At 42.7% G+C, this 14,594-nt stretch overlaps 1 protein-coding gene across 3 annotated transcripts in view; it reads right to left on the reverse strand.

The window, feature by feature from the left end:
* Window positions 1-803: 803 nt before the first annotated feature.
* Window positions 804-14,594, reverse strand: part of LOC102381808 (kinesin-like protein KIF26B) — a 284,915-nt gene continuing 271,124 nt past the window's right edge. For 2 of the 3 annotated variants that reach the window (XM_025205138.1, XM_025205139.1), the window contains 3 exons: window positions 8,412-8,614; window positions 4,838-4,988; window positions 804-1,607 (listed from right to left, as the gene is read on the reverse strand). In XM_025205138.1, the coding sequence (XP_025060923.1) occupies window positions 1,459-1,607; window positions 4,838-4,988; window positions 8,412-8,614 (503 nt within the window). In that variant the 3' untranslated portion in view covers window positions 804-1,458. Of the gene's footprint in view, window positions 1,608-4,837; window positions 4,989-8,411; window positions 8,615-14,594 lie in introns of those variants that run through there. The other variant, XR_003094265.1, reaches the window with a different exon arrangement.

Here is a 14,594-nt window from a genome sequence, read left to right on the forward strand (position 1 = left end):
GCTATCCAGGTACATGAATAACCAGGTGATCATATCTGATGGGCACCGAAGCCTGAATATTAGTTCTGTTGATGTGAGTGAGAGTTTTGCCATTGACTTTAATGGGATTTCAATTGGACTTTAATAGAATGACGTGCTGCACATAGTCCAAGTGCTATGTCCACTCATCTATAACTCTTGTTTATTTCTTGACCAACTAAAATTGAGCAGAACACACTTGTCATATGTCACCACATCTATGAAATATTTTAGAGAGACGTGTGTGCGCGCGCGCGCGCGCACACACACACACACACACACACACACACACACACACACACACACACACACACAAGGTGAAAAATGCATAAGTGGGATAACTCAAGAAATGGCTAAATTAAAATGTACCAGATGTTCTGTTCCCTCCTTATAAAACAAATCACACCTTTTTGGAATAATAAGCATGAATCCCTTCAGCTCAAAAGGTAGTTTCCTAGAAAATTATCAGCAACTGAAAATACAGGCTTGGGATGAAAGCATTTCTTTAAGCATGACTCTGTCATCACTAGTATAAGGCTAAAAATACATCAAAAAGGAGAACAAATGGTAAGGTGAGATCAAACATAAAAGATATTTGCAGTAGTTTTCTTTGTCCTCTTCCATTGTACACTACAGAATATGCAGATTGTGAATATTACTGTGTCCTTGGACAGATGAAAGCATTTTAGGAGTAAAGAATAGATCATATAACCTTGCTCACTGCTGGAAACAATTTCAGAACCATCTAGGAAAGTTAACTTTCTCTTTGAGTAGCCTTACTCTGGTAACAATAAAAGACAGTTAACATTTATTCATATGTTGTACTGGTTAGGAAATAGTTCTACAAACACAAGTTACTTAGAAACAGCAAATCTGAAATAGGAGAAAACACCAAGAGAAAAACAAGCTGTAAATACATTTCAAAATGTGTTTGTTTTTTTGTTTTGCTTTTTTGTTTGTTTTTCTGTTTTTTCCTTTTTCTTTTATTGACTAGCACCATCTGTACACAAGAAAGTATGAACATAAATGTTTGGATAATAAAGATTTGCAAGGCACTTAAACAGTCTTTCTGTGTAATTTCTTTTTTACGAAGCTCTCTGCCATGGTCCTATAACCACCCCTCCTGCTTCCTCGGCTAACGTAGCGGAAGAGTCTTTTCTACTAGCAGTTCTTATATACAAACGTGTCCTCAGAGGTTCCTCAAAGTGCTCTTTCAGGCTAGGAGATTCGACATCCTTACATCTTTCTTTTTTGTTTTTTTTTGCATTCATTGTGTATTTTATTAATTGTTCTTCGGTATAATAAAGAAAATCTCTTCTCTCACACACACAGTTGAGACTTGACACCAACCTTCATCCTCATTTTGTTGTCTTTGGGACGCTGTTCAATAGGAGCGGGAAGGGGACTGGGGTGGTTTGAAATTCTCTTGAGGTTTGTTCTTTATCGGCGTCTGGAAGTGATGTCAAAGCAGGTGATCATCATGAGGTGGGCCTTGCAGAAGTTCACACGGTTTTCCAGACGTTCAGTCACACACTCCAATGCCTCCAGGTACTCCAGGGAATCCAACTCAAATACCTGCTCCAGGTCAACTAGGAGAAAGGAAATAAACCGATGGGAAGACCAGACAAAAAGCAACAGAGATTACTGGGAATCATGGGCCTAATCCAAGCCTTTGAGCCCAATATTGTTATAGAAGCAGTGGCCAGCAGCTGCAGTCTGTGGGACGGGTGGCTTCAGCAGGGTGTCAGTAGCAAGGAACTTTGCCTATCACCCCTGCTGAGGCCATGCCACCACCGCTTCTCCCAGCCCCCCACTGCCCAGCTGCAGCGCGAGTGCAGCTTCCACCTAGCAGGGAACTGAGCTAGGATCACACAGCCAGAAGCTGTGTCTGCATTGCCACTACTTCACCCCCCCCTTCTGTGGCATGGATGTGGCTTCCAGCAGCCTGGCCCAGTGCAGCTCCTTGGTGCCCAACCTCAGTACGAGTGCTCTGCAAGTCAGATCCAGCGGCGTTGTGGGCCACTACAGAGGTAGCCTTGAGTTGGCGCTTTCATTTAACCTGCACTTGGGGTTTTAGCTAAAAAAAGAATAATATGAATACTGTATGGGTTCCTTCTTGTAGTGTCATACTCTCCTCTCCTGAATCAGGAATTACTGTACACTAAACCACACTTTCCACAGCCATATTCTCTGTCAGTGGCTCCCCTGCCAACAACCGCAGTACTCGCTGCAAGTAATTTCTACTGACTGGTATGAAACAAAAATGTGTGCATGTCACTTTTTCCTTTAACCTTTTACAGAATATACAGAATATTACATTGTTTTAGACCCCCTTTCCATTCAGACCCTGGTTTGGCATGCACAAGTTTAAATCAATTCTTATTCAGGACACGTACTCAAGTCTTTTTGGCTGTCCTATGCACTCTGCTGAACAGAAATCGATTTAAGCACAGGCTTAAGTGCTTTCTTGAGTTTGGGCACCTGGATGCCCAGGGCTGGCTTGATCTATTTGGAGGTAAGTCTAACTAACACATCAAAGAGTTGGAAGGTTTTATTCAAGTAAGTTGTATTGAGTTCAAAGGTCTTCCTGTGATCAAATCATTCATCAGTTCAAGTCAATTCAATTATTAAGGATTCTGGCTAAATGCCATGCTCCCGAAAATGACGTAACACACATACAACCATAATATAAATAAGTTCAAACAAAGTAACCGAACTACAAATATTATACTAAAAATAGAACCCACCAACATAAAAACATTATTAATATAATAGTAAATCATGACATGAATCTATAATATTGTTGTACATAGATTTGATTTTATTGTCTCGGTTGTGGATCTAACGTTAAAATATATCACTTATATCAGTAATAAAGGATATTTAACTCTAATTGACTTATAAGCAAAAATTGCAAGACGGTTTACTAAATTAGATCATTCATCAGGCTAACATTGTTAAGGCACGCCAATTTCTATGGCCAGGAGCACAGGAAGGAGTGAGGTGGGATAGAACTATGTCCAGGGACCTATTTACAGCTGAGCTGACTGCAGGTGCAAATCCAACGTGGGTCCGGAGCAAAACTGAACTTTTGCCTTTGGATCCACAGTATCATGCCTTAACTCAGGGGTGGGCAATTATTTGGGCCCACAGGCCACATACCAGTTCTGTGGAGCTGTCGTGGACTGGTCAGCACCCTCCTCTACCCAACAACAGCCTGGAGCCTGCGCTCTGGACCGCCCACCCACTGAGCACTGGCAGCAGTGGTGGTGGCTGAACAGAAGCTGCTGCTGGGTTTGGGGGAAAAGTGGCTGCCTCCCCATCGTTGCTGCTGGGCCCTTCTTGCTGCACCGGCTCGGAGCCTGTGCCCAGGCTGCCCTCCAGCTTCTCTCTACTCTAAGCACTGCCCTTCTGGGCAGCCTGGAGACGGTGGTGACAGCAGCAGAGAGAAGCTCCAGGGCAGCCTGGGTGTGGACTCTGGGTGGCTGCAGCAAGAAGGACCCAGCAGCAATGATGGGGAGGCAGCCACTTTTCCCCCAAACCCAGCAGCAGCTTCTGCCCATCTACTGGCTGCTGTCATGGGCATGCCCATGGGCTAGACGGCACCTGGGCCAGGCAGGACCGAGGAACCCACTGCTGGCTGGACAAAGTCCCTCCGTGGCCCAGATCAGGCTTATGGGCCATATTTTGCCCACCCCTGCCTTAAGTGCTCTGCAACTGCACTTGTACAAAGTGGGGAGGGGATTAATCTAATTTGCATCTCTCTAAATTCAGAGCTCTGCAGCGCATATATTAAGCCAAATAAGATTTGCTTAGACAGCGGTAGGCTGGTTGTAGTACATCTCAGCAAATCCAAGTCTGATTTGCACTATTTATCACTTCCGAATTTGGCTCAGGGCCTGGAATTGTGTAGTCTTTGTTTCACAAACAGGAAATGGAAGCAAAGGCACCAAGTGAGAAAGTGAATGCTGGTATATGTAAATATTCAGTGGTTGCCTTTATAATTTTATTTTTTTTTGCTCTTGATAACTAGATGACATTCCAACAGCTTTCACAACACTCTGCTGGTGCAATTATCAAAGAAAAAAAATGTGACTTAAAGGGCAATCTCTAACCAAAAACACATCGGCTTAATTCGTAATTTTCCTAAATAAAATAGAATTGGATGTTTAATATACCATTCCATCTCTGATTCTCACCCCTCAGCTTGCCAGTATTACTGATTCTTGCATAACCCTTGTAGTTTTTATAATGTTTATTTCTGGATTTTTATTTTTGACATTATTTCTGGTTTGATTGTGAATTCCTGTTAAGATGAAACTCAATGAACTTTACTCGTTTCTGGCTATAAAGGATCAAAATAATCCCTGGTGTAACTCCATTGGAACTAAGGGACAAACTGACTTCATAGTGTTATTCTGCAGTAGGTGAGAAGATTTATAATACAGCATATATGTCTGAGTGATCTGAAGCCAAAAAAAAAAAAATCTCATTTTCAGGAGCTGTGGACTGAAACGCACGAGTGTTAATCTAGCCGTGGCAATATCCACCATTATAATGCTGTGCCATTCCGGTATTTGGCTGTCAGGCAAAGGACCGTTCAATTCTACTGGCAATGTTTAATAGGAATTATATGGAAAGAGCTGTAGAAATACAGTCAATCTAAACCTGGACTCCTTGGTCACACGTCAGTTCAATTGAGTTTATAACCATATTGGGTCACATCCTAGCCTCCACATCACAAAACCTTCTTATCCCACCCTCAGTAAAACAAACCAAAGGATGCTTATGAGTACAGGCAATAAAACAAGGTCCTTACATTCACTGAGCCATTTATTAGGATCCAGCATCAGGTACTGTTTGGTCACCTCCAGTTCCCTCATTAACCACTCATACTTGGCCTTAACCTCAGCGATTCTCTGCTGGCGATGCTCCAGGATTTTCAGCTTGGCGTTGAAACAGATCACCTCCTGTTGACCGGGAAAGAGGAGTAGGGAAGGAATAGGTGAAGAGTAGATGAAATACATGTGTCAGATCCATTCAGCCAGGCTGTCTTTCAGTCAGCTCTAACCACAACACATTGGGGAAACATGTTGATGGGAACCTACCGTACATTTAGTGCACGAACCCATCTCAGTAAAATATATGGTAGTGTCCCATTGAACAGAGTCCGCCTCAGCGTTGACACTTTTTCAAATCACTACACTGAATACATTTTGACTACTTCATTCCCACAGCTGAGCTGTGCCTGTGCCTTTCTTTTCCATTTCCAGTGATCCTTGTTTCATCAGCAGCCCTAAATGTCCAGCAAACATCAAATGGGGCCCTAAACAGTTCACCCAGAAATCCTCTGTTACCTCCTCTCTCAGCCTGGTGCATATGATTAATGTGGCCTTGCACTCAAGGAGGCAGAGCTGGACCAGTCTGCCCTGCGCCTTATCTGCATATATATTTTTGGAGGATCCCAGACTTGTGACAAGATCACCTGGTTCCAATCATGAGTTGGGGAGTAAGGGCTAATTAGCACATACATCCTTTGTGGGGGGTACTTGGAGTACACACACATACTGAGCAGTGCTAAGCTCTGGTGCCACCATGGCTTGAAATGCTATTTGGCTCTGCTGGGTCCCAGCCCAATGAACTATATGGAAATTATAAACCTTTTGGCTTTGGATTAATAACATGCATCATTTGTACTATACTTACCTGGCAGGGGAAATACTATGATCACCAAGGTGGTGGTGGTTTTCCCAGGGGAAATACTGTGACCATTAAGGTGATTTTCCTAGGTACAGGGGATAACCACTTTTCTGGCACAGGGTAGTACCTGGGCAGAGGTAATGTATAGTTAACCTTCCACTTACATTTCCAGTGGGAAGATCTTGGCTTTACGCCTACTTTGTGGAACTGGGAGACTCTTCCTTCGCTTGCTCCTGCGGCCATATGGCTGAGGGGAAGCAAAAGTCGGGGGCATCTGAACCCAAGCCTCTTGGCTTTGGCCTGTACATAGGATGCCCGCCAAATGATTGGGAAATATCAGAAGCCCCAGGCAGGAAGGATGTTTGCTGGTAGTAGGGCCAAATATGGTTCTTGAATGACCCATGGATTTGGAATTGATTTGGCTGATTTGGCCTGGAACACGAAACATTTTCCTTAAAAAAAAAATCATTTGTGTTATAAGTAAGTACAAAAAGTGGTGCTTGAAAGTGTGTTTGTGGAGCACCTATGCTACGATTTGCAACAGTTTCAAACAAGACAAAATCCATCAATTCTGGATTTACTGTCTACAGGCACCCATAATAATTTCCCTATATACCAATATCTACAGGCATGTTTATTTCAAAGCCAGTGTTTCTAAATTTGCCCTTTTCTTCTTTGTGCTCAGGGAATCAGGGTCTGATAGTAAAGGAGGTGGGGATACTGCAAGGGGAAGAAGTTGGGGGTGGGGGCAGAGGGCAAAGGGGCCACCTAACTTTCCCTGATTTATTTTCCCTGCTGTAGCAGTGGGAGGGGGACAAATTCAAGGCAAACCTCCAATAATTAGATTCTATAACTGGAAACTTATAATTTATACTTTTTCCATATACTGAATCTAATTCTTGGGGCTTGTCTTATATACAACTAAATACAGTAATTAAGTTCCTTAGTGTAGGAAATCCATCTCAAACTGTATTGAAGCAGTCTGCACATAATATATGCAATTATTACTGGTAAACAAGAGAGGAAGTAACAATACCAGCCTTCAAAAGCTTTCAGCAAAGGGTTTTTTGTGAAAATGTCTCAATTTTTGAGCAGCTCCAATGAATCAAAATGGTTACTTTATTGTAGAGTGATCAGATACTGAGTAAAGACCCCTGAGCTAGGTGTAAATGAGCTAGCTCATATACCATAAGCAGACTGACCATGGCTGCAGCCTAGATGCAGGATGAATTACCTTGTGCTGATCTCTGGTATACCATACAACTTGTTCTCAGGAAAGCCCATTTAATGCTAGTCTGAGTGTTTCTATACTGTGCTGCAGGCTGCCATGTAGATATATGCATTGAGGTGTTTGAGGAGGGTGCACAATCATTTAAAAATGTGTGAATCATTTTGACACAATATCATAAACAGAAGTCAAATAATGTGATGTGCTCAAAAGGGATGGGAAGCCTCAGGGATAAAAACCAAGAGACATGAACAGGAAAAACTAGATAAAATATTGTTCAGGGCAGATCCATAGCTAGTATAAATTCGGTTCCCTCAGCCTTTCCATGAAACTTCAATTGTCACCAGCTACAGAGATGGCCTTTAAAGTTTTTAGATGGTTTTTAAAAGCTGTGAGGACCAAGCGTGGGCAGATGGCCAGAGAAAGGCAAAATTCATAGCCACAAAATCAAAATGATCAAAAGCACAACTGCTTGCCAATCTAAGGGGAGATGGTGGCAGTGGCTCTCAGAGTAGAGATCCTTCAAGACCAGGACCAGGGAGCCCATGGTAGGCACAGATGGAAGGAGTGTTTGTGAGTATAACAATGATATAGTTGTATTGTTTGTTTTGCTGTTCCCTATTGAAAGTGGGGTTTTTTGATGGATTTTTGTTCTGGTGGGGAAAGTGTTTATGGCTGCATTGTAGAAGGGTTGGGTGTAGCTCACTGCACTCTGCCTTCTGGATGGTGCTGGAAGTAGCCTCTTCCTGAGAACACCAACTCTTTTAGAAGCTGGGGGTGGAAATAAAAGCCAGGGAGCTAGAGAATGGATATGCACGTGGGCCTGCTTATGTGTGTACCTTCCAGCATACAGCCTGCTGGAGTCCACTGAAGCCTGCTGGTATGAAGCCTCAGAGAGTGGGGTTGGAGGGGATCTGCCACTTGGGGACTGCAGCTGAAAAGGCTGGAGTGGCAGGACAGAGGCAGCCTGCTGAGGGCCGCAGAGAAGCCAAGAACTCTGGGGTCAAGGGGGAATTTCAGTGCAGAGACAGTGACAATTCCTGCCGTCCACTGGATCCAGCTGGGGACTGAGAAAAAAGTACTGGGCAGATGTGAGTGAAGTGTTAGGAGACAGCTTGTTTTAAACCTTGATTTTATGTTCCGTCTTCCCGAGTTATGTGATAGCATTTTTTCCCCTAATTATTAAAGTTTGGGGTTTTTTTTAAATCCTTAAATATTTGTTGTCCCTTCAACTGGGTGTCCCACCTCAAGAAGAGTTTGCAACCTCACGGCCTGTCATAGTGCACTTCCAGTGGAGCTTCCAGTGAAGAAAGCTAACTTGATTTATAGCTGCTCATCTATGAACTTCAAATTTTGATTGTGGACCTCCTGTGAGATGCTGAGAGTGTCCCAAAGGCTACTCTGCACCTTTCAGAATCAGGCCCTTGAGGGAAAAGTGGGAATTAGGTGCTTGGATTGCACTCACCTTGCTGTCCCCTCCTCGTCGCCGCTGGAGTCTTTCCACATCATCAATCTCATAGACTTTGATTTCAAAGGGTTCACCAATCCCTCTCTGTCCACTTCGCAGTGGGCCATCCACCCAACGGACCCCAGGGCTATTGGCAGGTTTCCTTACTGGGGAACTTGTATCAAGTGATAAAGCCGGGATGAGTCTTCGTCTCTGAGAACCTAAAAATGCATGAATTGTCAAGTGATGCTAGCACAGTTAATTCCTCTCATTTCTTCTGTTTCCAAAGGAGAGTTCTATTAACAAATGTATCCAATCCTCTCCCACAGAGAGCATTCAGAGATAACCTAGAGGGACATGAAGGTTTGAGTTTGCTTAACTCTGAACATACAGTACATATAGTATTACAGCCCAGATCCTCAATGATATTTAGGTGCATAAGTCCAAGATTTAGGCCTAAGACAATCTACATCCCCAAACTTGGATCTTGCATATATTTCTTGATGTGCATAGACAGCGGTTCTCAACCTCTCTAGACTCAAGGCACCCCTCTTCCAAATGGAGGCGCCTCTCATCTGACTCAAGACACTCCTTAGATAATGCCAGCTCTTAGTTTTCACTCATTTTTTGAATACAGAAAAATAATAGAGCAATGTTTCTATTGCAAAGAATTCAGAAAGAAGAAAACAGGGCAGAAGGGTTTTAATACTATGGATTCCTACTTGAAATCCCTGGGTTTATTTTGTGAATCATATAACAGTGCTAAAACTGCCTGAAACCCTGCAACACCCTTGAAAGGATCTCAGGGCATCCCGGCATGCCATGGCACCCCGACTGAGACTCACTGTAAGTATTTGCAGCAGGGTCAATGTCTAAGATTAAATTAGACTAGTAAGGTTTATCTTGGGTTCCCTTGCTTTCTTTGACTAGTGTAACATTTTCTGAGAACAATGCTAACCTGCTCATGCTAAAAAGCCCTGTCACCAACTAGGTAAATGCAAATATTTAGGGGAAATACTTGTAAAGTGCAAAGGGTGCTTTGGCACACAATGTCTATTAAAAGTCACTTGGATACAGGCACTTAGCTAAGAGTCACCTGCATCTTTGAACATTTCCCACTCTAATACCATTGTCATATGAGTAAGGGGATAAAACATTCCTCTGTACACTGGTTGCAGAAACTTACCTGCAACAACTATTTCTTAATGTGGTTATCATTGTCAGAGTTTCATTAGCCTTATTTATACAAGAATTGATTTTAAAAAATCTCTCACTGGTGCACTACTGTAAATGGCTCTCCAGTGGTGGCCTAAAGGACAGGAAGCACACATCCAAAGATCAACTACAGGCATTTTTAACTACTGCACCCTCCAACCCCTGGGTAGAAAGCCTACTGTTTTAAAAGTCCATCAGCTGCCCACATACAGCCTACATCAAGGGCAGCCAACCTGCGGCACACATCCATAATTGGCATGGAGAGCCTCCGTGGCACGCAGTTCAGGGAAGGAGCAGGGAACACAGCTACAGATGGGGCAGGGAACAGAAAGCAGAACAGCAGATTTGGTAGGGAGCACAGGGCATGGGAGCATAAAGCAGAGCAGCAGATTAGGCAGGGGAAAGGATTTGTGTGGCACTTGGGGAGGGTGTGGGGCTTAGTTTGTGGCACACCTGCCAAAAAGTTTGTCCCCCACTGCTCTACATTAACTTGGCACCATTGCTGATGGTGGCAATGCAATGGTCTAGGAGTTTTTGGAAAACTACAGGGTAGGCACGGTTGAAATGGCGTAGAAACCTGCTGTTCTACTAACCACTGTAAATATGGTGCTGGCTTAACAGCATGTGGAAGAAAGCAAGCATGGGCATATAAGGTGATGGGAAACAGAGAGAAAAAGATTGTAAATCAAAAACAAATTGGTTACGTTTTTCTTCATGGCTTAATATTGTAAGAGAGACAGATGGGATCAAAAAACTTAGTTGGTTGGTTTGGCAGCCGCTGCACTATCCCTCCTAGGAGAGATTAGGAGGAAAAATACAGAACAAAAACAAAAGCCAGAGCCAGCCAGCCTGAATGAAACTATTAAATGGATCTCTTGGCTGCAAGAACTGAGCCACATGCCAGCAGGGAAGGGCTGCAATATGACTGTATGTGGATTTTATTTAAAAACCAAGATAAAATCATTTAGCGGCATCTCAAGAACTACATTCATTTAAAGTTAAATGTAAACAGCATCTAAGCTACTGTCAAACCAGTGCTTGGGTAAAAGCTAAGCTATATTGACCTTCCAGTGTTTGCATTTGCAAATAACAAAAGTACTTCTCATTTTCCAACCAACATTTGCTGGTTTTCTGCCAACTGCAAATGGCTAGGTCCTTTCCCACTGACAGTGGGTGCTGCTGGTCTGATGAGATCATTTTATTTCCATCATGCCATTTGCTCTGTGAGAAAGCCTATAAAAGTGTCCTGCTGGGCTTCCTGTCCCCAAGCAAGCATCCTGCATCCCGGGCTATCCCAGTTTAAACCCTTTCCAGTATAAAAATCTCCGTCAAGGAAATGCTAGGGCTGCAAAGTGAAGTGTTCAAATGCCTGGAAAGACACAAAGTAAGGTTGCTTGTGCAAGCCTCATTCAGCTCCCTGTGTTCAAATGCAGATTTAATTGTCTCACCAAATGCTGTGTTCTCCTTAGGGCCCTCACAAAATGGGGCAGCTGTTCCACATATCACTTCTAGGCTCCATGGCATGAGCTGACTTTTAAGTAGGAGGAGCAAAAAAAAAGTTTCTGTTGGGCAAGTTATTCTCTAACTGCCTGCCTTAGGGTCCCTTGTTGCAACTGCTGTTGGTCACTGGATGAGATGCACCACTGGGCTGATCCCACATGGCAATTCTTTTGCTCCTTTCCTGTCCCGTTTCTATCCTGGTTGTGGCCCCTAGTTTCATTTATTGTACCCTAACCAATCATCTCTGAGCCTTGCCTCATTCACTGTCCTTCCTCAATCATCATCTGACTGGTATCAACAGTGAAACAACATATTATCCTATAATTAAAGGTATCTCATCATTAGGTTTGGCAGGATTAGATTTTTATTGGTAAACGTTGAATAACATCAATTTCACTGCACACTCACAGATGAACACAAAAAATATTCCCATCCTTAATAATAGAAATTTATAGAAAGGGAAAAATAAGAAAAATAATAGCTGATGGAGTGCATGACAACAATAGGAGCAGCCCTACAGCACCGGGCGGATTGTGGTTTGGACTGCAACTCCCAGAAAGCCCGGGGAACTGGGAACAAAGGAAGAGGAAGTGACAAAGTGGACAAGGGAGCTACAGGCAAACGGAAGCCGAGACTGATGGCAGGTCCGCTGCTTAGCTGGTGGCAGTCCTACAGTGTTATATTTATCATGGCAGGCAGTTAAACTGCACAATCCTGAAAATTTAAATCAATAAAAATCTAAATAAATACTTAAAAACAAGCATTGATATTATCCATCAAAATTACTAGAAAATAAAAATTGAATTCTGCCAAGCCTATTTGCAAGGCATGTACCAAAGTGCACAGATGTAATACTGGGTGAACAATCCTAGCTTTGGCATTGATGGTAATACAGAGCTTCATTCCACAACTTAAGTGCTTTTTCATATTTTTGCATAGACTTTCCCTGGTGCTTTCAAAAGGGAATGGGATAAACTATAGTCATTCCCTATTTGCCAGACAGGAGAAGGACCTTTGGCTGAATCTCCAACCCATTAAAGACTCTTGTTAACTTCAGTAGCCTCCAACCTATGAACATGGTGAGTCAAAGGTTTCTGTGGTTCACAGTATTGATAAATGAAGGACGCAGGTCCTCTTCAGACATGCATTTACCTTTTTGTATACACAGGAATCCTTCAGAGCAGGGGTGCCAAAGATATGGTCCATGGAGCCCTATGATCCAGCTGGTGGGTCTGAGACTGATCCCTCATGATGTATACAGCAAGAGCTGGCCCCAACCCCATGTGCTTGCTGCATGTGGTGCAGAGAGCCAGTCTGGTATGTGCTACATGCAACATAGAAGCCAGTCTGGGGAATGCACTATATGTGGTCCCCTGCATGCTGGCTCCAGGGCCAGTCCAGACTGGCTCCATACGCCAGAGCCAGAGTACATAGGGCTGGTCCAGTGTGGACACCTCATGCAGCATACAATCCAGGGGAAGCTCTACATATGAGCCCCAGACTGGGGTCAGCACATGGTGCGTGAAGTGCACAGAACTAGGCCAGAGCATGTACTATATGAAGTGCCCGCATCAGACTGGCCTTGTGCACTGCTCCCAGGGCATGGGGTCAGTCTGTGGGCCCAATCCGATCCACACACTGGCTCTGTGCCCCTCATCCAGCCTGCAGTGCAGGATGAGTTTGACACCGCTGCTTCGGCGTTCTGCCTTGTGCTGTAAGCATGCTCACAGATCACACTCCCTATGTACCTATATGTTAAAGGTGAAATGCTACCTAGCTAAGGTGCTCCTGCATATGCATTGTCACAGGCGCCCTAGCAGCCTGTTACCAAATTTCAACACAAAAAATAGTAAGCATAAAACATATTAAAATTAATGGCCATCCTCAATTACTTATTATGTATATTTCTATAGTGCCTATTCTGCAAGAATAGCATAGCACATTACAAAGCAGGGTAAATATCAGAAGCAGCTGACATTTTTTCATCAAAATGTTTCTCGGCTTTTCAACCAAAACAAAAGAAATTATGGGACAATTTTATTTTGGTAAAATATTTCCAGGGTTCGCAGGGCAGGGTGGATTAATATAAACCCCTCCCTTTAAGTAGTAAAATCGTTCTGTAAAATACCAGTTTCCAGGATGAGTATCTCTCTCTGGGTTTTAGTTTATAGTAAAAAAGAATCTGGTTTTGGTTTTCAAAATCAAATATTTTTTAGCAAAGCTCAAAAATGATTTTTTTGAAAATTGAAACAGATCCACTTATTGGCATTTTGCTTTTTGTAAAAAAGGTTTTCACATGAAATTCCCAAAATCCCACGTGTTCAAAATGTTTCACTAAAATATAACTAAATATGACATTTAATTATATCAAATACTACTGTATGAAATATACATACACACACCATATATCTGACATGATTTAACATACTTCTGACTGTTATTAAGGTTTTGTTATTTAGGTAGTATAAATGTGAAAATTGAGACAAATGAGGCCAGATGCTGTACCACCAAAGTGGTGTGACTGATTTCAGTGGGCATATGGCCCTGTCTCTATTGTCATTTATTCTTCAAATTTCCTACCGTTGTGCTTTCAATAACATATCTCCACTCATGGCAAGAGTGGGGAAAGCACTCATTTAGACAGGCTGTTGGGATTTTTAACACCTGTGTCATCTAGGCTCACTTGGAGTATGATGAATTAATTGCTGGTGGTCTGTCCTGCTTCTGATGAAGCTGCACCATTGGCAATGCACTGATAGGAAATGTTAATAAATTATTGAGTCTAGTGTAGATACAACAAGTGACTGACTTTCTGTCTATACACTACAAAAATGAGCATGTTTATATATGGCTGGGACAAGATTACAGTTTCTTTTTGCCTCTGACCACAGAAAACATGGTTTATCTCTTGTTGATACCTGAGCCAAAACAATCTTACACAACATGGTTATTCCATGTTTCTTTCTGCTCACGTCGGAAAGAATAAATCTCAGGCTAACATGATTTACCCACACACTTGCTTAACATGATTAGTTTTGTAATTCACTCTGGGCCTCAGTGAGTTTCTTCAGATCACAAAACCCGCCAGTAGCTGAGTGAGCTTTAATATCCTCTCTTTTTATATAATCTGTTAGCATCAAAGTAGGTTAAAGAAAAGACAAGGCAACAACAGTGTGTCCTTAGCTGAGAAGAGGGACTGATTCCTGGAAGGATAACAGAAGAAGCAAGACACAAACAAGACTAAAAATGGTTGTCCAGTTTCTAAGCAGTTCTCTGTGGTCCCTCAGAACTAGAAACAAAAGGGCACAAATGGATTGCAAAGATGTAAATATTGTAAAGGTTTCTTTTTTTATTTGTCTCTGCCACTGTTTGCTTTCTAGGCCATGAAGCACTATCTATCTATCAGCACAGCAAAGGGACACAACAGGTGCTCAGAGAAGCCTTAGACCGAAGTACTTGAAATTAAATTACATGGAGACCAAGAGC

The sequence above is a fragment of the Alligator sinensis genome, unplaced genomic scaffold, assembly GCF_000455745.1.
Source record: "Alligator sinensis unplaced genomic scaffold, ASM45574v1 scaffold284_1, whole genome shotgun sequence".
Taxonomy (NCBI): Eukaryota; Metazoa; Chordata; order Crocodylia; family Alligatoridae; genus Alligator; species Alligator sinensis.